This window comes from Electrona antarctica (genome assembly GCF_951216825.1).
Source record: "Electrona antarctica genome assembly, chromosome: 8".
Classification (NCBI taxonomy): domain Eukaryota; kingdom Metazoa; phylum Chordata; class Actinopteri; order Myctophiformes; family Myctophidae; genus Electrona; species Electrona antarctica.
The window spans coordinates 11,348,150-11,376,140 of NC_136789.1; the positions used below are offsets into that span (position 1 = coordinate 11,348,150).

Consider the following 27,991-nt stretch of genomic DNA (forward strand, 5'->3'; position numbering starts at 1 on the left):
AACACATTACATACAGTACAGTGCAGTTACACAAATAGACAATACAGACATGTACAGATACAGTTAGCTTGCTCATCCTCTCCCACCCACTCCCCCATCCCCCCAACTCTCTCTAGACAAGCAGATTGAGAGTACAGTACAGTGACTTGAACAGGGGTCAGAAGTAAACAGCAGTACAGGCAGTGTTAGTAGCATGTTTCCACCCGACAGAGGATTTTACATTTTATTTATGTCCAAATAGCCTACTGCTGCTTTTCATGATTCAAATTCATGAATAGCAAAAGTAGCACATCAAAAAGCTCAAAGTGGATCTGCTACTTTTGCTGATCAAGTACCAGCATTCATTTATTTTTTCCCCACCATTGTCGTGCCTAATTTGCCTTTGTCTCCACTGAAATGCCACCACTGAACAGTGATGGATAGTACCTAAATACTCAAGTAATGTACTTTAAATAGGCCTACAATTTTGTGGATTTCTTTATTATTATTATTTCTTTTTCAATATTATTTTTCCAATAGTATATCCAATTGTCAATTCTATTCCACTGCATCTCAGAGACAAATGTTGTACTTTTTACTCCAGTGCAATTATTTGAAACCTTTAGGTACTAGTTAGGCCTACTATGTAGATTTTGATTATTACAGGACAAACATTAACCACTTCAGCATACCACATACATTTTGGACATTTGAAAATAGCAGATCTACAAGATCACAGCTTCCAGCTTGTAGATCTACTATTTTCTAAATGTTGTTGTGTATACATTTTCTAAATGGGACATTTTAGCACAATGAGTAGGCCTACTTTCACTGTTAATACTTTGAAATGTTATGCAACTACACTTTGAATAAGGCGCTTTTATAGTATTTTTGCATTGCAGTATTGATAATTTTACTCAAGTAGAACATGTGAGTACTTCTTCCATGAATTGCCACCCACGCAAATGCCCCCCTTTATCCATGACAAGGCTTGCCTTGGACTTTCTGAAGTGCCAATGGATGACTGTTTGAATTTGTCATAATGTCGCATCTGTGTTTTTTTTGTTTTTCTTTAAGCGTGTTTCTAGTGTAGTTCCTTATTAGTGTGCAACCAGACTATTGTAATTGTAACACTTTATTTCTTTCTTTCTTTTTACTGGAGTAAGACAAAACTTTGCCGCACTACTAGTCCCACAGTTTTGACTGTACGCACTTGAGCCATGTCAAATCGACCGGAAAAAATCAGAATGGTGTGCTTGTATTTTGCTAAGAGAAATGTTGTATAGTTTAATTGATATTAATTTATGTGTGCATTACATTTCCCCATTGACATGAATGGGAAAATGCAAAAAATCACATTCAAGTATTTTTTCCTCAGAGACTGTAAGCACTATAGTTACAAAACGTGGAGGGTAGGTTCATAATAATTACTAAAATGAATTAACTTATAATGTTATCGGTCGGCCTCATGGTGGCGCTAGAACAGCCCACTTTACGCCCAAAATTCCCCTTTCCCTGGATTCCTTGGGTCATGACGCATCTCCCAATATAGGCCACGCCCATTTCCGTCATGATAGATTTTCCGCCACTTTGAATTTTCTCCAAAACACACTTTTTGCTTTTCTTCCTACAGATTATATATATATATATATATATATATATATATATATACATATACATATATATATATATATATATATATATATATACATATATATATATAATGTTTTCAAGATTCAAATTGAAAAATCACACCCGTGTGAACTGAGCGGTGCAGGCTGCTTAAACACACCTTGCAGCTGTTTGTACTCCAAACAGACATACAGACATACATACACACACACAGTCTGTTATTGCAGGGGTTCTCAACGTTTTTGGCCGGGGACCCCCGGAAATGCTTTGGCAATGTCTCGGGACCCCCGCCCCGCCCCCTCCCGACCCCCAATATAAATTGACTGCTACAATAACCTTAAACCATTTTGGGCGGGAACCTCTTTTGGTGTTTTAAGCATTGTTATAATTTAGCTATTGAAAAATAGCAGATCTACAAGCTCATAGCGCGCCACCGAGTGGCGCGCTACGAGCTTGTAGGTCTGCTATTTTTGAAAAATCGTGAAAATAAAATTTAAAAAACAATATTTCTTTTTTCTTTTTCTTTTTTAAATAATTTGCGGACCCCCTAAAATAATTTGGCGACCCCCCGAGGGGTCGCGACCCACGGGTTGAGAACCCCTGTGTTATTGGAGCGGTTAGGCACCACTCAAAAATAGCAAAAGTAGCCCATCGACAAGCTGGCTCTGGATCTGCTACTTTTAAAGCTTCTGTGCTGCAGTATGATCAAGTAGGGCGTTACTTTGAAGAAGAAAAAATGAAAGAATGGGAAAAAAAAAAAGAAAAAAAAACACAAAAAGTTAGAATATGGAGATATTGCCTAAGTATGATGTAGTCAATGTCGGCCTAGAGTCAAAGAGGTCAAAGGTAAGGCCAAGCGAGTCTAGGCCACCGATCAACAAGTTCTCCGGATTTCATCATGTCAAACAGAAGAAGACAAAATATTGATGAATCCTTCGTATTAGTATTATGAAATAAATACGTAGATAGTTGGGCATAATTATTGTGACGCTTATAAGCTTGATTCGTCACATGCCTTCATTACCGAGCAGCAATTTTATAAACAATAGCCTTGACCCGGCCCCAACAACGGATACATACAATTTACAAAACAAAACACAAAAAGTTAGAACATTGACATAAAAGGATTCTGCCCGACAGCAACGATAAGAGACCTTGGGCTTGTTGCTGTAAAGTTGTAAAATCCTCTGTCGGGTGAAAACCTCATATGAGGTTTGCTCAGAATTGTATTGAAAGGATAGCCACTTGAGATGCAACATCTCATTTTAGAGGGGGTCCCATACACAGTGAAACACATTACATACAGTACAGTGCAGTTACACAAATAGACAATACAGACATGTACAGATACAGTTAGCTTGCTCATCCTCTCCCACCCACTCCCCCATCCCCCCAACTCTCTCTAGACAAGCAGATTGAGAGTACAGTACAGTGACTTGAACAGGGGTCAGAAGTAAACAGCAGTACAGGCAGTGTTAGTAGCATGTTTCCACCCGACAGAGGATTTTACATTTTATTTATGTCCAAATAGCCTACTGCTGCTTTTCATGATTCAAATTCATGAATAGCAAAAGTAGCACATCAAAAAGCTCAAAGTGGATCTGCTACTTTTGCTGATCAAGTACCAGCATTCATTTATTTTTTCCCCACCATTGTCGTGCCTAATTTGCCTTTGTCTCCACTGAAATGCCACCACTGAACAGTGATGGATAGTACCTAAATACTCAAGTAATGCACTTTAAATAGGCCTACAATTTTGTGGATTTCTTTGTTATTTTTCCAATAGTATATCCAATTGTCAATTCTATTCCACTGCATCTCAGAGACAAATATTGTACTTTTTACTCCAGTGCAATTCTTTGAAACCTTTAGGTACTAGTTAGGCCTACTATGTAGATTTTGATTATTACAGGACAAACATTAACCACTTCAGCATACCACATACATTTTGGACATTTGAAAATAGCAGATCTACAAGATCACAGCTTCCAGCTTGTAGATCTACTATGTTCTAAATGTTGTTGTGTATACATTTTCTAAATGGGACATTTTAGCAAAATGAGTAGGCCTACTTTCACTGTTAAAGGTATATTCAGTGAGTTTACTTAATTCAAATATCACTTATTCTTTATTTTTTTCTGGATAATCCTCCCTACTATAGAGTGTGCTGACCATATAAGGAGTTCCTCCCTGTCCCCAGTGAGCCCCTGGGGTCAAAAAACCCTAGTTTCAGTTTTGGTGGCGGGTGGCAAAGCATTCATCCAATCAGGATGAGAGGGGCCTTCCTCCAATCATGATCGACTGGGGGCGGGCCTTGGTGCACATGCTGTTGGCCTGTTGCACTTCCCCCCACTGTAGAGCGTGCATGTGCACATTTTGTTACCGGGGCGGACTGGGTGGTTTTCCAAATCACCCAAATCACTGAATGCTCCTTTAATACTTTGAAATGTTACGCAACTACACTTTGAATAAGGCGCTTTTATAGTATTTTTGCATTGCAGTATTGATGATTTTACTCAAGTAGAACATGTGAGTACTTCTTCCATGAATTGCCACAAACGCAAATGCCCCACTTTATCCATGACAAGGCTTGCCTTGGACTTTCTGAAGTGCCAATGGATGACTGTTTGAATTTGTCATAATGTCGCATCTGTGTTTTTTTTGTTTTTCTTTAAGCGTGTTTCTAGTGTAGTTCCTTATTAGTGTGGTTGCCAGACTATTGTAATTGTAACACTTTATTTCTTTCTTTCTTTTTACTGGAGTAAGACAAAACTTTGCCGCACTACTAGTCCCACAGTTTTGACTGTACGCACTTGAGCCATGTCAAATCGACCGGAAAAAATCAGAATGGTGTGCTTGTATTTTGCTAAGAGAAATGTTGTATAGTTTAATTGATATTAATTTATTCGTGCATTAAATTTCCCCATTGACATGAATGGGAAAATGCAAAAAATCACATTCAAGTATTTTTTCCTCAGAGACTGTAAGCACTATAGTTACAAAACTTGGAGGGTAGGTTCATAATAATTACTAAAATTAATTAACTTATAATGTTATCGGTCGGCCTCATGGTGGCGCTAGAACAGCCCACTTTACACCCAAAATTCCCCTTTCCCTGGATTCCTTGGGTCATGACGCAACTCCCAATATAGGCCACGCCCATTTCCGTCATGATAGATTTTCCGCCACTATGAATTTTCTCCAAAACACACTTTTTGCTTTTCCTCCTACAGATTTTGTCCAAATCTCACAAAAATCTGTACACATGATCTCTGGACCTTTCCGATGAAAACTCGAACGGCAGAATTTTGATAGTGCGTATCGTTCGGCCGTAATCGGCTTCCAAAGTTAGTGGGAGGGGCCTACTTTACAAAAAACGCCACAAATCACGAACGGAATGTCCAATCCATCCCAAATTTGAATCACTTGTCACGGGTGGGTTACTCAACCCAGAGCCAAAAGCAATTCCATTTTCATCCATAGGGGGCGCCGTAAATGCGAAAAATTAACCATTTGTCGCAAAAACATGATTTTTGGGGGATAAATCCCCTCCGAATTACTTACGCATGATCACAGGGTTGACGTGACATTGTAATTGGCTGGCAACATTAGTGGGAGGGGCCTATGTAAGTCATAAATGACTGTCATTGGAATGCAAATGAAAGAGAGATGTACTGTAGTAATGTAAACCACTTGTAAACAGACAGACAGACCTTGCACATCTAATTACATTTGGTAATGTTAAAGAAAAGGCTGAGATTTGTGTCCAAAATCTCCCTGCACACGCGCACGATTTAAAGCATCTGTAGGGGCTCAGATTGAGATAAAGGACGATGTTTGGAGCTTAATACCAGTAAGACGACTATTTTTTCTTTCCATCTATCGCTTCCTGCTTGCGCTTACCTTTCTTAAAGCCGCAGCGCCCTGTGTGTATATATATATATATATATATATATATATATATATATATATATATATATACACTGTACATATATTTCCATACATACACACATGTTTTCAAGATTCAAATTGAAAAATCACACCCGTGTGAACTGAGCGGTGCAGGCTGCTTAAACACACCTTGCAGCTGTTTGTACTCCAAACAGACATACAGACACACACAGTCTGTTATTGGAGCGGTTAGGCACCACTCAAAAATAGCAAAAGTAGCCCATCGACAAGCTGGCTCTGGATCTGCTACTTTTAAAGCTTCTGTGCTGCAGTATGATCAAGTAGGGCGTTACTTTGAAGAAGAAAAAATAAAAGAATGAAAAAAAAAAACACAAAAAGTTAGAATATGGAGATATTGCCTAAGTATGATGTAGTCAATGTCGGCCTAGAGTCAAAGAGGTCAAAGGTAAGGCCAAGCGAGTCTAGGCCACCGATCAACAAGTTCTCCGGATTTCATCATGTCAAACAGAAGAAGACAAAATATTGATGAATCCTTCGTATTAGTATTATGAAATAAATACGTAGATAGTTGGGCATAATTATTGTGACGCTTATAAGCTTGATTCGTCACATGCCTTCATTACCGAGCAGCAATTTTATAAACAATAGCCTTGACCCGGCCCCAACAACGGATACATACAATTTACAAAACAAAACACAAAAAGTTAGAACATTGACATAAAAGGATTCTGCCCGACAGCAACGATAAGAGACCTTGGGCTTGTTGCTGTAAAGTTGTAAAATCCTCTGTCGGGTGAAAACCTCATATGAGGTTTGCTCAGAATTGTATTGAAAGGATAGCCACTTGAGATGCAACATCTCATTTTAGAGGGGGTCCCATACACAGTGAAACACATTACATACAGTACAGTGCAGTTACACAAATAGGCAATACAGACATGTACAGATACAGTTAGCTTGCTCATCCTCTCCCACCCACTCCCCCATCCCCCCAACTCTCTCTAGACAAGCAGATTGAGAGTACAGTACAGTGACTTGAACAGGGGTCAGAAGTAAACAGCAGTACAGGCAGTGTTAGTAGCATGTTTCCACCCGACAGAGGATTTTACATTTTATTTATGTCCAAATAGCCTACTGCTGCTTTTCATGATTCAAATTCATGAATAGCAAAAGTAGCACATAAAAAAGCTCAAAGTGGATCTGCTACTTTTGCTGATCAAGTACCAGCATTCATTTATTTTTTCCCCACCATTGTCGTGCCTAATTTGCCTTTGTCTCCACTGAAATGCCACCACTGAACAGTGATGGATAGTACCTAAATACTCAAGTAATGTACTTTAAATAGGCCTACAATTTTGTGGATTTCTTTATTATTATTATTATTATTTCTTTTTCAATATTATTTTTCCAATAGTATATCCAATTGTCAATTCTATTCCACTGCATCTCAGAGACAAATGTTGTACTTTTTACTCCAGTGCAATTATTTGAAACCTTTAGGTACTAGTTAGGCCTACTATGTAGATTTTGATTATTACAGGACAAACATTAACCACTTCAGCATACCACATACATTTTGGACATTTGAAAATAGCAGATCTACAAGATCACAGCTTCCAGCTTGTAGATCTACTATTTTCTAAATGTTGTTGTGTATACATTTTCTAAATGGGACATTTTAGCACAATGAGTAGGCCTACTTTCACTGTTAATACTTTGAAATGTTATGCAACTACACTTTGAATAAGGCGCTTTTATAGTATTTTTGCATTGCAGTATTGATGATTTTACTCAAGTAGAACATGTGAGTACTTCTTCCATGAATTGCCACCCACGCAAATGCCCCCCTTTATCCATGACAAGGCTTGCCTTGGACTTTCTGAAGTGCCAATGGATGACTGTTTGAATTTGTCATAATGTCGCATCTGTGTTTTTTTTGTTTTTCTTTAAGCGTGTTTCTAGTGTAGTTCCTTATTAGTGTGCAACCAGACTATTGTAATTGTAACACTTTATTTATTTCTTTCTTTTTATTGGAGTAAGACAAAACTTTGCCGCACTACTAGTCCCACAGTTTTGACTGTACGCACTTGAGCCATGTCAAATCGACCGGAAAAAATCAGAATGGTGTGCTTGTATTTTGCTAAGAGAAATGTTGTATAGTTTAATTGATATTAATTTATGTGTGCATTAAATTTCCCCATTGACATGAATGGGAAAATGCAAAAAAATCACATTCAAGTATTTTTTCCTCAGAGACTGTAAGCACTATAGTTACAAAACGTGGAGGGTAGGTTCATAATAATTACTAAAATTAATTAACTTATGTTATCGGTCGGCCTCATGGTGGCGCTAGAACAGCCCACTTTACGCCCAAAATTCCCCTTTCCCTGGATTCCTTGGGTCATGACGCATCTCCCAATATAGGCCACGCCCATTTCCGTCATGATAGATTTTCCGCCACTTTGATTTTTTTTAAAATATATATATGTATATGTATATATATATATGTATATATATATATATATATATATATACATATATATATATACACATATACATATATATATATAATGTTTTCAAGATTCAAATTGAAAAATCACACCCGTGTGAACTGAGCGGTGCAGGCTGCTCAAACACACCTTGCAGCTGTTTGTACTCCAAACAGACATACAGACATACATACACACGCAGTCTGTTATTGGAGCGGTTAGGCACCACTCAAAAATAGCAAAAGTAGCCCATCGACAAGCTGGCTCTGGATCTGCTACTTTTAAAGCTTCTGTGCTGCAGTATGATCAAGTAGGGCGTTACTTTGAAGAAGAAAAATGAAAGAATGAAAAAAACAAACAAAAAAAAAACACAAAAAGTTAGAATATGGAGATATTGCCTAAGTATGATGTAGTCAATGTCGGCCTAGAGTCAAAGAGGTCAAAGGTAAGGCCAAGCGAGTCTAGGCCACCGATCAACAAGTTCTCCGGATTTCATCATGTCAAACAGAAGAAGACAAAATATTGATGAATCCTTCGTATTAGTATTATGAAATAAATACGTAGATAGTTGGGCATATTGTGACGCTTATAAGCTTGATTCAACGTCACATGCCTTCATTACCGAGCAGCAATTTTATAAACAATAGCCTTGACCCGGCCCCAACAACGGATACATACAATTTACAAAACAAAACACAAAAAGTTAGAACATTGACATAAAAGGATTCTGCCCGACAGCAACGATAAGAGACCTTGGGCTTGTTGCTGTAAAGTTGTAAAATCCTCTGTCGGGTGAAAACCTCATATGAGGTTTGCTCAGAATTGTATTGAAAGGATAGCCACTTGAGATGCAACATCTCATTTTAGAGGGGGTCCCATACACAGTGAAACACATTACATACAGTACAGTGCAGTTACACAAATAGACAATACAGACATGTACAGATACAGTTAGCTTGCTCATCCTCTCCCACCCACTCCCCCATCCCCCCAACTCTCTCTAGACAAGCAGATTGAGAGTACAGTACAGTGACTTGAACAGGGGTCAGAAGTAAACAGCAGTACAGGCAGTGTTAGTAGCATGTTTCCACCCGACAGAGGATTTCACATTTTATTTATGTCCAAATAGCCTACTGCTGCTTTTCATGATTCAAATTCATGAATAGCAAAAGTAGCACATCAAAAAGCTCAAAGTGGATCTGCTACTTTTGCTGATCAAGTACCAGCATTCATTTATTTTGTCGTGCCTAATTTGCCTTTGTCTCCACTGAAATGCCACCACTGAACAGTGATGGATAGTACCTAAATACTCAAGTAATGTACTTTAAATAGGCCTACAATTTTGTGGATTTCTATATTATTATTATTTATTTTTCAATATTATTTTTCCAATAGTATATCCAATTGTCAATTCTATTCCACTGCATCTCAGAGACAAATATTGTACTTTTTACTCCAGTGCAATTATTTGAAACCTTTAGGTACTAGTTAGGCCTACTATGTAGATTTTGATTATTACAGGACAAACATTAACCACTTCAGCATACCACATACATTTTGGACATTTGAAAATAGCAGATCTACAAGATCACAGCTTCCAGCTTGTAGATCTACTATTTTCTAAATGTTGTTGTGTATACATTTTCTAAATGGGACATTTTAGCACAATGAGTAGGCCTACTTTCACTGTTAACACTTTGAAATGTTATGCAACTACACTTTGAATAAGGCGCTTTTATAGTATTTTTGCATTTCAGTATTGATGATTTTACTCAAGTAGAACATGTGAGTACTTCTTCCATGAATTGCCACCCACGCAAATGCCCCCTTTATCCATGACAAGGCTTGCCTTGGACTTTCTGAAGTGCCAATGGATGACTGTTTGAATTTGTCATAATGTCGCATCTGTGGTTGAGTTTGTTTTTTTGTTTTTCTTTAAGCGTGTTTCTAGTGTAGTTCCTTATTTGGGCTTGCTTCCAAATTAATATGTATTTGTCTGCAGAGACCCCCGATCATAAATGACTGTCATTGGAATGCAAATGAAAGAGAGATGTACTGTAGTAATGTAAACCATTTGTTAGCAAACAGACAGACAGACCTTGCACATCTAATTACATTTGGTAATGTTAAAGCAAAGGCTGAGATTTGTGTTTTGTTCACAGCACACCTGACAAAAGACTATTGCTATTGATATTGATGAAATAAAATAGTTGAAATCAAGAAAATGCCAGCACTCAAAATGTCCTTTTCACATGCATTTATTTATCTCTGACGAGAGTGGACAACGGACGCGTTTCGGCCTTGTTGGTCTTCCTCAGGGTTGACAACACTGAGGAAGGCCAACAAGGCTTGTGAAAAGGACATTTTGAGTGCTGGCATTTTCTTGATTTCATCCTGTATCTTCGAGCCTTGCACCGTGAAGGATTTTATTCTAACCTGGAGTGCTGCGGGTTGTCTGCTTCGGCAGTACTTTTTTGCTCAGTTGAAATAAAATTGTTGACATGCAAAGAATTTTTATGTGACTTTAATATGGTCCGAAAGTAAATTCTGATAGGTAGGAGAAAAAAAAAGAAGTTTGGACACCCCCTGAGCTAAACAGTTTGGGAACCTTAGATCCCTAGTTAAAATAGTGACATGGTAGATTGTGAAAGTCTTCGATTAATCAAAACATTGACCGATGAATGCTAAAAAATTGATAGTTGCAGCCCTGCTCTGACTAACTATAGATGCTGACTATAAGAACCACACAAACACGCACGCACGCACACACGTCCCACGCGACTCAGCGAAAAGGTCAAGAGACCAGATCCACGGTTCATTTGGTCTCTCCCAGCCACTAATTATTGTGCTTCTCTACAAACACGCGCCCACACATTCCCTGCGCTTCCTTCCTCCCTCGCGTCACGTGGGCTGCAACTCACCATTCTCAAAGACGGTCCCGGCGATGAAGGACAGCTCAGAGTCGTGCTCTGCCTTGCAGGCATACAGCGCTCTCGCTTTTCTCCCTGCAATGCTGCACAGAGGAGAGAGAGGGAGAGGGGGGGGGGGGGGAGAGAAATTAGTCATTGAAAAGTCAGGGTAGATATAGTTGTAGGCCTACAGTATGTATTTGGCCGTGGATGTCCATCTGGAAATGTTTTGTGCCAGGGACCCCCAGAAGAGAAGATTCGTGATAAATGATTGATGTGATATTTCTCAAAAACTTGATCGTCTATTTTTGAATAGAGAGAGATCATTTATTAATTGATAAGTCAGGGTAGACCGCTTGTCCCTTGAAGCGTAATTTATTCATCTAGCGTTAGCCAAACCACAAGATGTGTGTCAAAGCCAATTCCGCCACAAATAGCCTTGCTAGACACACAACTTTCAACTGCTTCCACCCACTACTACACTACACTTCGCAGTCACCTAGCTAAGAACCTATTCACTGCTTCACTTCGCTTCACTGATTTTAGCAGAAATGGAGATTATAATGACACACTTTAAAAAGATGCAATAAATCAATTAATCCAGAGCGACTTACATTAAGCAAGAACAAAAAACCATGGCAATACATCATATAAATAAACAAGTAGTTATCATGAATCATACGTAAGCTAAGAACGTAACAGTGGAATATCTATATAATAAAACTATGCATATATACTATATAGTGCTATGTCTACATAAAATGCTATAAGTCTACATACAATGCTATCTAAGTCTATATAAAATGCTATCTAAGTTACATAAATTGAGCCTTTGCATACGCCTGTAGTGTAAGGTCATCCGGGCTAGGGCAAGTGCTACGGGCCATGATAGAGTCTGAAGAGGTGGGTTTTCAGACTACGGCGGAAGATTGGGAGTGATGCTGCAGTTCTGATTGCAATAGGAAGTGCATTCCATAGTTTTGGAGCAAGAAGGGAGAAGAGTTTGGGACGTGTGGAGCGTTGTCCCGGCGTATTTAGTGAAGGTACTTCCAGCTTCCCTGCGTTGGCTGATCTGAGTGCACGGGAGGGTTTGTAGGGTTCAATCAGACTTGCAAGATATGGGTGGGGCACACCTTTGGTTGCCTTGAATGCCAGCATCACAGTTTTGTATTCTGTGCGGGCAGCGCCCGGGAGCCAATGGAGGGAGCGGAGAAGGGGGGAGACATGTGAGAATTTTGTCTGGTTGAAGACCAAGCGAGCTGCGGCATTTTGGATCAGTTGGAGAGGCTTAAGTGTGCATGCCGGTAGGCCAGTAAGGAGTTACAATAGTCAAGTTTTGACATGACTGTTAACTGTGAACTGTCTGGATAAGGAGCTGGGCTGACTCCTGGGTGAGGAACGGTCTAATTCGTTGTATGTTATAGAGTGTAAAGATAATTTAAACATGTTAAAAAAAATGACAAACAGGACAGCTTCCTGTCATTTGTGAGGTGGAGTTACGGGACTCTGTAGCACGCAAGAGCTGTATGGCTTGTGAGACTATGCCATGTGTATGTGTGTATTTAGAGCTGTATGGCTTGTGAGACTATGCCATGTGTATGTGTGTATTTTCATAAATTAATGCCTTACTTCGTCATACTAGAGTGTCACACACAAAAATAGCAGATCTACAAGCTCACAAGTGAGAGTTGGTTAAATAATTATTAAATCAACAGATAGACTTTCACTTTAAGTTAGGAAGTAGCGAAAATGGCAGATCTACAAGCTCTGTAGATCAGGAATTTGTACTACTGTTGTGCAACGCACTTGTACGATGGTATATGATATATACCATTCTATCGTATGACCAAGGACTGTGGCAGTGCAGTGCAAGGACACGGTGGATTGTTCACTTTGTTTGATCAATTGTTCCGGCACGTCGTAATACACACATTCTTTCCCACAGCCTGAGAGACCTTCAAATCTGCACTGAAAACTCACCTTTTCACAATCGCATTTCCAAGCTGATTAATTTTCTAATAAAGTTGTGCTTTTTCTTGTTCACCCCCCTGGCCCCAACACATGTAAAGCGTTTTTGAGTGTCATGAAAAGCGCTATATAAGTCCCAGATATTATTATTATTATTATTATTATGAAGCTAGTCGCTTTTACGGAAAATAAATTCGCCACCGGGGCGGTCAGAAGCCACAAAATGTAAACCAGTTGTTTTCTGGATCAGGGCTCACTTGAAGAGTTTCGCAACACACCACCCGTCTGACCACTTATTACGGTCATTCATGCCTAACAGAAGTACCCGTATTGCTTGATTGCTTCCAAGATTATCCACACTTTCTGATATGGACAATAATATATATATATATATATATATAGGTCATCACACGTTTAGCATTTCCAATAACAAAAACAAAAAATAACTGATCATTCCCTATAGCTACTTCGACCTAATGCCATCTGGGCTAAGATACTTTGAAGTGGGGAAAAAAATGTTTGTTTTAGCAGCTAGGAATTTTGTCACCTCAGTCATTGTGGCATTAAACACACTGCCCCATGAATAGGATGGTATTGGGGACTCATGTATTGTCTTGTTGTTGTGTCGTGTAATATGTTGTTTTGTGCTATATGGTTATGTGTTGCTTTTTGTTGTTGTTGTTGTTTATGAATAGACTGTGAAGACACATATCCCGTCGAGAACAATAAAGATATCATTTTGGGGGTTTCCGCGGCATGAAAAAGGTTTGAGTTAACTACTGGTTTAGATGGCATTTGTGGATTCGCGCTCAGGTCTTGGGTCAAACTACATGGCTTTACTGAGCGAGCATCACTGATCCAGGGGGGTTGGGGTTGTTGAGGGGGGGGACACACCCACCTGACCGGGGAGGAGTCACTGGAGGCCGACGAGGCGGGCTGGGGGCTGGAGGGGGCCGAGAACATCGGCCACGAGGGGGAGCGCGGCGAAGTGGGGCTCGGAGCCATCACACTGACGCACACGTACGCACATGCGCACACACACACACACACGTGCACACACACACGTGCACACGCACACACACACACGCACACACACACACACACACACACACACACACACACACACAGACACACACAGTGTAAACGATTGGTTCTCAAAGTGGGGTCCTTGGGGGGGGGTTCCAGCTAAAGCAGTTAATGTAGCATCAGTCATTTCAACCACTTATTTATATGTTAAAAAATAACAGACTGCACTCCGGGTTTGTACATCTGCTATCTGCTTTTTTGAGGAGCACTAGCCCCTCCTATGCACGGCTTTGTGTGTATGATTTGATTGGCTGATGATAAGAGCGCCCCTCACTTCGTACAAGTGTGACTTCTGGAGGTCTCTGGGACAAAGCATTTTCTGATGGGCGTCCGCGGCCAAATACATATCAATACAGGTGTCCTTGATATGAAAAAGTTTGAGAACCACTGGAGTAAACGTACACGTATTATGCCAACATGCACATATACTGTACATGTGCACAAATGTTCACACACTCCATATTGTGTGGTAAACAGTGTGTCATTCAGTGTCATTCATTGCAGTGCTAGTGGTGAAACCAGAGTCATTCATTGCAGTGCTAGTGGTGAAACCAGAGTCATTCATTGCAGTGCTAGAAACCAGAGTGATTCATTGCAGTGCTAGTGGTGAAATCAGAGTGATTCATTGCAGTGCTAGTGGTGAAACCAGAGTCATTCATTGCAGTGCTAGAAACCAGAGTGATTAATTGCAGTGCTAGTGGTGAAACCAGTCATTCATTGCAGTGCTAGTGGTGAAACCAGTCATTCATTGCAGTGCTAGTGGTGAAACCAGAGTCATTCATTGCAGTGCTAGAAACCAGAGTGATTAATTGCAGTGCTAGTGGTGAAACCAGAGTCATTAATTGCAGTGCTAGAAACCAGAGTGATTAATTGCAGTGCTAGTGGTGAAACCAGAGTCATTCATTGCAGTGCTAGTGGTGAAACCAGAGTCATTCATTGCAGTGCTAGTGGTGAAACCAGTCATTCATTGCAGTGCTAGTGGTGAAACCAGTCATTCATTGCAGTGCTAGTGGTGAAACCAGTCATTCATTGCAGTGCTAGTGGTGAAACCAGTCATTCATTGCAGTGCTAGTGGTGAAACCAGAGTCATTCATTGCAGTGCTAGTGGTGAAACCAGAGTCATTCATTGCAGTGCTAGTGGTGAAACCAGAGTCATTCATCATCACAAGGCTAAAAGGCTGTTCTTACCTGGTAGCGATGCTGCTAGGTATGCTGGCACGACTCTTTGGGTTCAACCTGGAATTATAAGGTGAACAAATAAATAAATAAGTTAAAAAAAAACAGGAAATTAAGCTTTTCAACAACAACTAATTTCCCCACTTTTTTTTCTTTATACATTTGCACCATATGTCTTTGGCTAGTTTGTAGATTACACTTTTGTGTGTGTGTGTGTGTGTGTGTGTGTGTGTGTGTGTGTGTGTGTGTGTGTGTGTGTGTGTGTGTGTGTGTGTGGAGGGTACAAAAGCATCTTTTGATGCTTTTGTACCGAAGCCACATCATTACTGCAGCCTGCATGAACAAACTATGTAACCTTTTTAATGAATGAAATGTAAATTTGTCCAATCTGTATTGTCCAGTATATGAATACAGTATATCTTATGCAATCCGGGTGGTTGTATTTTGTCGTATTTTGTCTCCTTGCTCTTCTATGAGACATTTAGATTTAAATTTGACCTGATGGTCAAGATTCAATGTATCCCCTGAGCAAGCAGGCCGGCTTCGTTGTGTCAGCACAGGTTCAAATCCGAAGCAGAAGAGTAAAGTTGCATAGTGCAGCTTTTAGTAAAAGTAGCAATACCACAGCATAAATACTCTGCTAAAGTATAAGTCATGTATGAAACATTTTACTGGAGGAAAACTACAAGAGTGGCATCAAAAAGTACTCATTAACGAACATCCCTTTTCTTCTTTTTTTTAATAAAAAATACATATTCTATATTCCATACTCCATAATAAAATACGGCTTAATTGGTGAATGTATGTTTTATTTTGTATTAATAATTTAAACCTATACAAAGTTAACTAGTATAACGTTTTCAAATAATTGTAGTAAAGTAACAAACTACAATATTTTCATCTGAGGTGTAGTGGAGTAGAAGTATAATGTCTCTGTCGGGTGGAAACCTCCAAAACTGTTACTTTTCAAGATTCAAATAAAAAAAACAGCAAAAGTAGCAGATCGGCAAGATCAAAACATGGCACTTCGCGCCACATTTGGAGCTTGTGGATCTGCTACGTTTGATACGCTTGTGCGATGCGATGCTGTAGTGTGATCATGTAGGTAGGGCGTTAATTTGACAGCAAAGTATTTAAAAAAATTGTCACACTCAGCCAAAGTAAAATGACCTAAAAGGTACTAATACTTGGTTAAATGTACTTATAGTTAAAGAGTACTTTCCACCATGTCTCGTCTAGTGAGCAGGCACACTGTCTTGACCACAATAACAAGCGTCTAATGAGGAGTAATAGACATGGCAGAGACGATGGAGGCACACCAAAATCCAAACACAGAGATTCATTCAATTCCAGTCCCGGCTAGACGTGGGCTCAGCAGCCACTTAGTCAAGCCTGTTAACTACATTTGTGCATTGTGTGTGGGATTTAATTGTGGTTATATCACTTTCACGCTGGCACGTCCTTTAAAGACAAGCAGACCAAAATATTGTCCTAGCTAAATCTCGGGAAAAAAAATATTTTCCGTTTTCTACATTAAAAAATATACAACTTTTCATGAATTAAAAACAATTAGGAGGATAGGACGAAGGGCAGGCTCTACATCCTCCCGGTGGTGGCTCCTCGCTGGCAGTTGAGGCTGTTGTATCCTACTATACAACAGCTGTGACAACACACAGAAGTGTGTGGGGAGGAATCAATCGGCATAACGACTAAATTGGGAAGGGAAAAAAAAAGAAAGAAAACTAATTATAGGCTATATATAATAATAGAGAGGAGATGCCAATTGGAGAAATGTTCAAGGAACTACTGCAGATGTTTGACGTGGCTGTTTCCCACCGAAAATAATATAATTTAAATTGAGGTCTTTCAAAGCAATAACATGAGATTGAGGAAATGCTTCATCATGGGTATTGGCACGGCTGTGCTGTGGCAGAGGCCATGCAAAGCCAAGCAAGCCTTTTATTGCTTTTATACGCTTACCAAATAATATTATGGCAACTTGGAAATCAGAGACATATTCCAATCAAAACCGTTTTTTTGGGGGGGGGGTTTTAAGATCAATTTAACTTCAATTTATTTTCCTGCACAAAATGTGGTTGCTATTCCCTATGACTACATGGAATCTCTTGACCATTAACCAACTTTTAAACTAAATTAGCTGTTGTAAATGCGAAATGAATGAATACTGAGCAACTGCAGGTCAGAATCAGAATCCATCACATCACATTACAAAGGTGGGTGAAATGCTTAGTTGTGCAGGCTCATCATTGCAGTTATAAAAGGTCCTACTGTATATACAGTGTGTCAGTTCTTCTTATATTAATTATTTGTGCCACGAGGTGGCAGCAGAGTTTAGGTAAACCCTGCCAGGGGTTTTTTCCTCTTCCTCTTCGTTTCCCGGCCTGGAGACCACCATTGTAACGAATGGCTATTATTAGTGTTAGCTCACGCTGTTTACCTTTCGCCAGAAACGTTAACATGTCGGGAGCGATGCGGTACAAAATCACAAATGACATCCGAACCTCGGATGCATCAGAAAAACCATGGACAGCAATCGTAGTTTCAGAGATATGAGGCATTGCAAATCCTGCTTTGACTGAAGGCATTGCCTAGTAACCGGAGTCCCGGACCAATGTTAAAACCTGATTTTCAGCTAAGCAGCTTTTGCCAGCAGATATATACGTAGCTGGCAAAAGAAGAGTTAAATGACAGCTGTGTACAACATGAATTATGTTAGATTAATAATAATAATTCCCCACACTGCTTGACACCTGTACAACTGCGATGTGACAAATAAAACCAGATTGTGCCACTGCTGAACTTGACCCGGCCCTGGCAGAATGCAGAGCCCAGGCTTTCCATGTTCTTCTCAGTGATGTGCGTGTGCTGTGCGTGCATACGTTGGGGTTGCCATGGCAGCCATGGTTTTGTTGAACCCAGTCAACTCCCACATGGAGGCCTTTGATGACTCCGGCATAATCGGGTTGCAGCCCTCTTGGAACGAAAAAAGATAAATAAAACGTAACTGTGACACTCCTCCATAACCAGCAATGACCACTGCCATTTTCAACAGACAGACCAATATTTCTGCATTCAAAGATGTTCCTAGAAGCTTTGTCATTGGTAAAAAAAAAACAATGACTAACCAATCAGGAAGCAGACAGGCAAATCGACCAATGACAAAGCTTCTAGGAAAATCTTTGAATGCAGATTGCGGCCCCTAGATGTATCACAGAGACTAAATTATTTTTGCGATCGTTTTACCCATTGTTGGCTGTCTGAATACCAAAAAGAATAAAAATAAAAAGGTCATTCAAATTTTGACATATTATTGCTTATAGCAGGTTTAACTCCAAAATGTTCATTTTTCAGGATTCAGGATATTTTGAAAACAAAGCAATACTGCCTCATCACAGTTGGTGTTGTGACTTTATATGGTGTTCAATAGCACTGATTTATAAAAGAAAAAGAAAGAAAGAAATGGAGTTAGGTGATTTCCTCCCGTCAGCAACGATATCAAACCTTAAATTTACAGGTATAACTTATAAGCAAGTATCTTCCTACATTTGGACTATTTTGACATTTTTCCTTTACCGGAAAAAAACTGGAACAATTCTTCAATGTGTTTCCCGCCAGGATGCGTGGGAGCACTGTGTTATCTTAAAAAGGGTAACAAACTCTTTATTGGTTTACAAATGAAGAGGTAAATAATGAAGAGCTGAGTTTACAGCGCTCGCCGGCCCCTTCCTCCTCTCTCTGCTAGCCTTAATTAAATTGATCCCGCCTTCATTTCCTCTGCCAGATAGGTCGTCAATCCACGCCACATCAGTCCATTATGCACACCCACTCACTCGCACACGCACGCATGCACGAGCACACACACACACACACGCGAGCACACACACACACACGCACGCACACGCATGCGAGCACACACACGCACACACATGCGAGCACACACACGCATGCGAGCACACACACGCACACACATGCGAGCACACACACGCGTGCGCGTGTGCACGCACGCACACGCGCGCACACACACACACAGTGATAGATGCAGTATGTTGACAGTGTGCTGCTGCCAAAGGTAATAGAAACTGCCTGATGAATACTGGGTTTGCCTTTGATACAATAGGTATATTCGGACAAATTGAGTACAAAAATAATGTTTTTTTCTTCTTTCTTTTTCTCGGTAACAGGACTCTCCATGTCTCCAGCTCTTTATTAAACAGAAATTGCTTTTTGAATTAGTCCCGGTCACGTTTTTTTGCTTTGATTTGATTTTGACCATCTGCCGATACCGCTTTTTCCCGATCCGATATTTATATTTTATAGAACACGTTTATGCCATATCACAATAGTACAATATCCCAAATCACAGACATTATCCAGTCTAATATCATGATATGGATATAATATTGATACTAGGGATGTCCCGATCACGTCTTTTTGGCTCCAGATCCGATTTCGATCATTTGAAAATGACGCAATCGGCCCCGATTTCCGATCACCTGATCCGATCAGGACAACCCTAATCAGAATATAGTGCTTTAACATTTTAACAACAAACTTACCATGCCTTTAAGTAAAAGTACTCATTGTGCAGAATGCACAAAATGTTTAAAAAGTGAGTGGTGCAACTGTACCGCGTGGGGGTCCCCGGAACATCCAGACCCCCAGGACCCCCTGGGCCGGCCCGGTTCCGGCGAGCCGCCCCGGGTCCGAAACGGTTGAGAAATGACATTGTCACCGTGTGGAGGAAATTGGCAGACAACACTCTCTCTCACAACTAAGAGTGTGGTATTCTCTCTGTCTCTCTCTCTGTCTCTCGCACGCTCCACATTGTATTTAGCAGGCAACAGTGCAACACTCTCTCTCTCCGTTTCTAGCTCAACAGCGTCACTTTGGCACCTAGACATAGACATAGGTACCCTAGACATAGATAGTGAGAGACATAGATTGGGACAGACATTGCCATCATTGGAGCACCACTCAAAAAACAACACTGGATCACAAATTCCATTCGAAATGAACAAAAAGGTCATCTGCATCGTGGACATTGCAAATACTCCAGTAAAGTAAAAGTACCTCAAAATTGTACTCAAGTACAGTACTTGAGTAAATGTCTAGGTATTGGCCCGGCTAATCAACCACAGCCGTGCGGAGGGTCAGCATGCGTCCTCCTCAAAGGGCCAAAGTACGGTACTATCCCCCATCGTCCAGACACTCAGCCATCACCCAAACTACAGTTTTAACCCATTTAGACCTGAGTACGCATCTGTGTCACCTCATAGCTTTTAACCACTTGAAGCATTATTTTAAACTTTAGCTGTTGAAAAATAGCAGATCTACAAGCTCATAGCGCGGCACTCGGGAGCTTGTAGATCTGCTATTTTTGAAAATCTCTGAATATATATTCTTTCACAGTGAACGTTTTTAACTCAAATATTTGCTCCTTGGTCCCTCCCCAGGACAAAATATTTTCAGATTGGGGTCCGCGGCCAAATACAGATAATACTGTGGGTCCTTGACATGAAACCGTTTGATCACCGGCACTCCACGGATTAGTTCTTCAGGATTTTGGAAGACATTTTTGTAGAATCAGTTCCTCAGGTCTTAATGGGTCTAACAAAGGAGGCTTCAACCCCACAGCGATGATATTATGAGGTATTGTGGAACAGTCTCTTATCGTGTGCCATGGCACTATCAGCTGTGGCGCTGAATAACAACATCCACTGCAAAATGAACCAAAAGGTTATCTATCTGCATCTGAATTAGTAATGGCATTGCTGCTTCACAAGAATGAATGAACCCATTCCACTGACTGAGCCCTGCAGTCTGGATCTTTCTCCTACAGCCCTCCACCCTTTGCAATGAGCAAGGAATACGTTGCATAACGTTGTGATCATTTCAGTCGGGTGGAATATCATATATATATATATATATATATATATATATATATATATATTTTTTATTCTCTATTTGTGATGTACTGTCTATATGTACTGTCTATTTGTGATGTACTGTCTTACCTTGTGGGCCACGAGCCTGTAATAAAGTTTATATATATATTAGGGCATTAACCAAACGTGATTTTTGATAGTCGACACGACTACCATCAAAATCGGTTTATAATCGATTAGTCGGTGGTAAAATATGATATTGTTTTCCATCCAATCAAGCATTAAAACATCGTGTTCTGAAACGGCCAGCGCGAGTGAAGGATTAACTGCAAAACAGAGCCGGTGAATGCAGGCCGAGTGGAATAGTAAGAGAGTGGCGACACGCTTTGATCTCACCACAAAGCGGGGTGCTATGGGCTATAGTTCCAAACATTGGAACTATCCCATTGAGATAGAATGAGCACTTCCGCATTCCATTGTTACAATGGGAGCAACGCTAGTGTCGCCACTCTCTTACTAGATTACGCTGAATGCCGCTCTGATTGGCCGAAATTCACATCAGCTGTTAAAAGTCAAGTCAAAGTTGCAAGTCCACAATGACTCACGGATGGACGCGCTGTGAGCTTGTAGATCTGCTATTTTTGATGCGCAAGACCTTTCTACGGCGCAGCATAGCATGTTACGTTGTTGAAAATGTTTGTTCAGTTGGAGAGAGGAGGAGGAGGAATGAATGATGCGATGTTTTTCATACAACCCTAAATGTTCAACAACAAGTTACAACCACAGTTCCTTTGGTTTTTAGAAGGAGCTACAAGCTAGGAGGAGGTTATGATTACATACTAGGCTTGCTAGCTAGCAGGCTTACCAGGCTATAAATCAGATGATCAACTACTTCACTCCATCGCGACTATTATAACTATGATCTCGCGGCATAGCAGTTTGTTTTTAATAATGCCGCACGCCTGCACTTTTGTTGGATAAGCATGAAGAAAGATGAATAAGAAAAAGAAACATGAAATCACGGCAAGAGCTACTGTAGTTTGACTGTCACGAAACTGGATATTATTGGGCAGAGTGAGGAGGGACAGGCAGCTATACTACTGTACCGGACGAAACAACGACACGTCTCCAATCTAACTTGTTGAACAAACTACAGTAATAAACTCACCAATAGTAAAAGTATTTACACACTGTAGTTGTCCCCATTGAGCGTATGAGGCATATGCTTTTTGAAAATCTGTCTTAAATGTTGCCAGTGCAGCCACCGCCGCCCACCGCACCTACACGAGTGACGGTGACGGCAAAAACCCACGTACAGTCGGCTTGTATATGATATGAAAACAATCAGCCAGGAAGGGATTAGTACTTAAGTTGGAGAACTACCAACAAAACAACAGAGCTCACAGCTGCATGTCTGCTTTAAAATAAAAGAAAAAAGAAAAAAAAGAAAAAAAAAGAAAAATAATATTAACGATTACTCAAGTTTTGATTTACAGTGTCGACAACCGTTTTGCTAGTCGACTAATCGATTTTTATGTTAATGCCCTAATATATATATACTTTTCAGGATTCAAGTTCAAGAATAGCCGATCTACAAGCTCAAAACATGACGCATTTTGAACTCGTAGAGTTTTGCTACTTCTGTGTGACACTGTAGTACACAACGCGCACCCGTGGCATTCAGAGATTGTGGAATATTGTCGACTTCACCCCATGGCCAGCTCAGTGTCCACCATGAGATTAGGGCTCCCGGGCTGAGTCATACCAAACACTAACCAAATGGGACTCAATGCCTCCCTGCTTGTGCTTGGCATGCAGCATCAAGGGTTGGATTGGGGTGTAGCTTAAAAGCCATGGCTGAGGGAAGTAGGGGTGCTGGGGGGGCTGGAGCACCCCCTTCCCCCAGGCACAGCCCCCCTCCCCTCGGACGGGAGGGGAAAAATAATAATAATTTTAATTAAAACAGATTTCTGTTACTAGGCTTAATAAATATGCTGTATCACAGTATCAGCACCTTATCCTGGTTAATTGCCTGTGTCAGTTTTCTCATGCGTGTGGAGAGGGAAAGTAAAAGCCACTTTTCTGCGTGAAATTGCGCGAAAATGCGCGTGCACGAGGCGCGTGCACGCGCATTTTGCGGCGCGCGCTAATGCGCGCGCACCCCCTACTGAACGTTCCGCACCTGCTACTGTAAACATCTTCCCGCGGCCCTGCTAAAAGCCTATTCATACTCCAGTTTGAGGTGATTGAACGGTAGTTGAGGTGTGTATGGGTGAACTGTGAATGGCGTCTCACCGCGGCGTGATGTCGTGTTGTTTTTAAGTGGTCACCTTATCACCTAAAACTGGAGTATATGAATAGGCCCTAAGTCCCTGCGACATACTAGCGTCATGTCCAGGGGATGTCCAGTACTTGTACATCAAGCTGCCTCACGCTATAGAAACAGGAGATAGGCTCCTGTCCTATATCCCATCAAGGACAGACTGTTGGTTCCCAAGGCGACTTTACGGCTTCAACCATTGACGGAAAAAAGGGGAGGGAGCGAGGGAGAACATTAGGGGATAATATGAGCAAGAAATGTGAAGGTAGGATGGAAGGCATGCTATTAATGTGCACCTGTAGTACATCAAAGACTGGGAGACATGAAAGGGAGACGCGAGGGGAAACAGTGTCTGCATGTGCACGACGTGCAGTCGCACACACACACACACACACACACACACACACACACACACACGCACGCGCACACGCACACGCACACGCACACGCACACGCACACGCACACACACACACACACACACACACACACACCTTGTTTACATGTTTTGTTTCTTTCTCCCTGCTCGCCTGCAGTCAAGTTATTTTAATTGTTATTCCGTTTTTTAGAACAGTCTCTCAGTTTCTCAGAACAGAGGCTCGGCATGGTGTCTCGTAAGGCAATGCTTTCATTAAAGTGTGACGTGTGTGTGTATTTTATATATATATATATATATATATATATTAGGGATGTTGAAAAAAGTCTCATGCCTACCGCGACTCAAAAACGTATGAGTCGAAAATTGGCTTATTATAAAACGTTATAAACGTTGCTGTTTCAAATGTTTTCCAAATGGGAGAGGTATGTGTTTGTCTGTGTGACACTTCTGTGCTGCGCATGTCAGCGCCGCTCGTCACATGCATGCCCTGGCTGCAGTTGTTGTGGTACTTAGTTTGAGCAGAGCGCTGCCTCTGAGTTTGAGAATAGAATAGACCCCATCGTCCAAGGGTGTGGGGTGTGGGGTGAGGGGGGTATCTTTAGCCTGGCTAATAAGCCAGACTCAAATCACACTGTCGTGTGGTATTTGAGTCTGGATATGCTGTGTATGGATCTTGTTTCCCGGGGGGCGGGTTCAAACATTTTCTCTTTGACGCAATTGGTCAGAGCTACTGTCAGTCAAAGGTCTCAAGCATTGAACGTCACTGTACCAAAGCCCGCCCATATTGCATACCGTGTCCCGATTGGCCACACCATTTCTCTGGTGTAGGAAATGGGCGTACAATTGAGCCTCTCCAGACCGTAATCCGCCGGCAGGCAATTTGTTTTTGCCAACGGCTGATTCGGTCTGGCTTATTAGCCAGGCTAGGGTATCTTAGCAACACTGAATGCTCTGTCCCATTGGTCGTGTGCTCGTATCATGAGCCAATGGCTGCAGCTCTGAGCTTCCAAGACCCCAGGTTCACATCTCATTGCTCACACTCAGTGTTGCCATGCCGTTTTATTATAAGCGACTTTGGGATTGTTTTTCTGTAAAGTTGTTTGTAAAAAATTGTAGTTGCAGCCTGGAACTACAACTTGCGTTTTTTTGGGGGCTTGTTTTTAAGTACACACACTCTCTCACACACACACACACACACACACACACACACACACACACACACACACACACACACACACACACACACACACACACACACACACACACACACACACACACACACACACACACACACACACACACACACACACACACACACACACACAACTTTAGCTTTGTATTACTATTGCTTCCCCTTCCCATCAGTGTTTAATTGATGCAGGAACAATCAATGGCTTCTATTCCAGAAGAGAAATGCTATAGTTTCTATTAGCTTGGAATCCCCATCAAGGGAACTGTGTCTGTCCACATATAGCCCAACCAATATGAAAGCCAGGGTGAGTAGAGGGAAATGGTGCCATCTTAAAATGAGCATTAAGGACCAATTAGGACCAATAACATTTAAAATGGGTGACAATGGGTTTGAGAAAAGTGCCCCGATTTTAGGCTGCAGGAAAAGCAGTACGTCTATGGGATGGGACGATATGAAATGTCATGATTATTGTTGCAAAAATAATTGTGATTAACGATATTATCGCGATAATCAAAATATGCTTAAACTTAAAATGCCACTTCTATCTGCAATGCGTTGCGAGCTTATAGATCGGCTATTTTGTGTGAAATAAGATGTGCTCTTTACAGGTCAATTTAATCAAGTAGGCTATTAGGGTTTAAGTGGGACTGAATTTGCATCCTATAGTGAAGGACAATTTCACGATAAATTAAAATCTCTAAATATTTCAGAATAGCCAAATTATACGGTATAGATGGTTAAAGAAGAGGTTAAAATCTAAAATGGAACAGATGCTTTCCCGGTTTGAATGGGTTCATTACTTAGTTTCCCGAACATGAAACGGCATCCATATCTGAACATTATTACTGTTATTACTGCCTGCAGACAATGACAAAGCAGTCCCGATTTTATTGCAGGAATATGCCATTGGTCTATGAATGTGTCTGTGTGAAAGTCTGTGCAGTTGTGGAGTGGAATGTGTCTGCATGTCTTCCAGGATTCCTGTGTGCCGGAGTCTGTTTTCTGTCAAACATTAACCGAGGATCGTTCAGCCGCCAGTTGACCTAAAAAGGACCTGAGAATAGAATAATGTACCGGTACCATTTTCTCATTCCTGATACAGAAAAAAAAATCTAGGACAGTGGTTCTCAAGTCAGGTCAAAGGACCAAATGGACCATAAAGGTCTATTCATATTCCAGTTGTAGGTGATAAGTTATCACCTTTTTTAGGTGATCATGTGGAATCTGGAATCAATAATTATACAATATTCCATGTTTTTGACAACTGTTTATTCACTAAGTATGACTACTTGGCTGACTTAATTACGCAAGCCACTAGTCATTTCGTCTCCAAGGCCTGTCTTTGATATTCAAGGACCACCTGAGGACAGGGGTGTCGATGGCTTGATTATACTGTAGTCGGTGCCTTTTGTTTGAGTTGTTTGAGTGGTTCAAAGTGGCCACTTGAGCAAATGGTTGATCAATGCGTAAGCTTGCGTCGTCTTCAAAGGAACAGTGAACACGCCTCTATTCTCACCTATGTCTGTGAAACTGTACTTAATTCCATGCAATTGAATGTAACTTTGTCAGTCAACGGGCGGCGGCATGCCGTCCGGAGGAGCTTATGCTATGCTGTATTGCTGAATAAACCTCGGAACAACATCTAATCTGCTCTGTCGTGCCGTCTCACATTTTCTCCGGTGCTCTCCCAGCTTCCAGTTTTAACAGTATTTTTGTATGGTGAATGGTATATAATTTACCACAATCACCCTAGCCCTAATATAACCCTAGCGCATCACCTAAAATAGTGAGAATGAGTCGAGGCTATCATACTCGCGGTGAGGTGATGTCCTTAAAGGGAAACTTTTTTGCAAAAAAATATATGTTAATGATGTTTAGAAGATTTAGAGCACTTTCCTGGGGGTCTTTAATTATGTGTGTAATATGTGGTTTTAGATATTTTAGATTTTAGCAGTGAGCCCAGTGTCCAGTACCGGTAGTAAAGTAAAGTGTCCCTTTAAGGGATGAAAGAAAACGATTCAGCTTCACAATCACGATCTTCACGAAGGATAGAAGGAAAAAGTCCTTATGCCAGTGGTGGAAAAAGTACTCACATTTTGTATTTAAGTAAAAGTTTCAATACTGCAATATAGATGTCCTCTGTTACAAGTAGTCCCATATTAAAAATGTACTTAAGTAAAAGTACAAAATTATCGGCATCAAAATGTACTGAAAGTACTAAAAGTAAAAGTACTCATATTGCAGAATGTTCCATTCCCCGATCCCAGATCTACAAGCTCACAATGCGTAAAAACTGGAATCCCGCACACTGTCTTCACTTACAGAATTACCTTCTGAATTAGTAATTAATGACCTTACCTTCACTTCCAGAATTGTATTTAAGCAGTCGGTCAGACCTTCATCAGGCATGCCTCTCTTTTAACTGCACGACAATTATTTGAAAACATAAGTTACTAGAACTTTGTAGATTTAGATTCTTATTACAAAACCACTTCACCTATGCATATTATTCGGATATTTGAAAATAGCCAATCTACAAGTTCAAGTTTGAGTATAAAATGTGAGGACTTCTTCCACCACTGCTCGTACAGTACCTACAGTATATTTAAAGTTATTATAAGTTAACTGTATTCTATCTCTCTGAGGGCCTCCCAACATGATTTCAGCTTTAAGGCATCGTTTAAAATGTCATCAGGATGTCACATGTCCCACACACTGCGGGAAGAAACATAAGACTTACTGTATGTTAAGGCTCCATCAAGGATATTTATGAAGCGGTCACGGGACCCCCCCCCCCCCACTTGAATCATCTGACCACAATGTTGTCTGTCTTCTAAACCACACATACAGTAAGGCTTTGGGAGAAGAGGGGAGGTTTGAAGAGGAGGCTTACACACACTGGTGCAGTGGTGCGTCACGTGCGTGTTCCAATAAGAGTTCACAAATTCTGCCCGAACCCGACCCTGGCCGACCCGACGTTTTCAGGCCGGGCCCGGCCCGAAATGTATGCCAAGTTATTCTCCATAGAGAAATGACTTCCGTGAAC

At 40.8% G+C, this 27,991-nt stretch overlaps 1 protein-coding gene across 2 annotated transcripts in view; it reads right to left on the reverse strand.

The window, feature by feature from the left end:
- Window positions 1-27,991, reverse strand: part of LOC306928502 (rho GTPase-activating protein 26-like) — a 158,324-nt gene that overhangs the window by 8,197 nt on the left and 122,136 nt on the right. The window contains exons 22-24 of one of the 2 annotated variants that reach the window (XM_079508672.1): window positions 15,164-15,211; window positions 13,788-13,898; window positions 10,934-11,025 (exon numbers count right to left, since the gene is read on the reverse strand). In XM_079508672.1, coding sequence (XP_079364798.1) covers window positions 10,934-11,025; window positions 13,788-13,898; window positions 15,164-15,211 — 251 coding nt within the window. The remainder of the gene's footprint in view (window positions 1-10,933; window positions 11,026-13,787; window positions 13,899-15,163; window positions 15,212-27,991) is intronic. The other variant, XM_079508673.1, reaches the window with a different exon arrangement.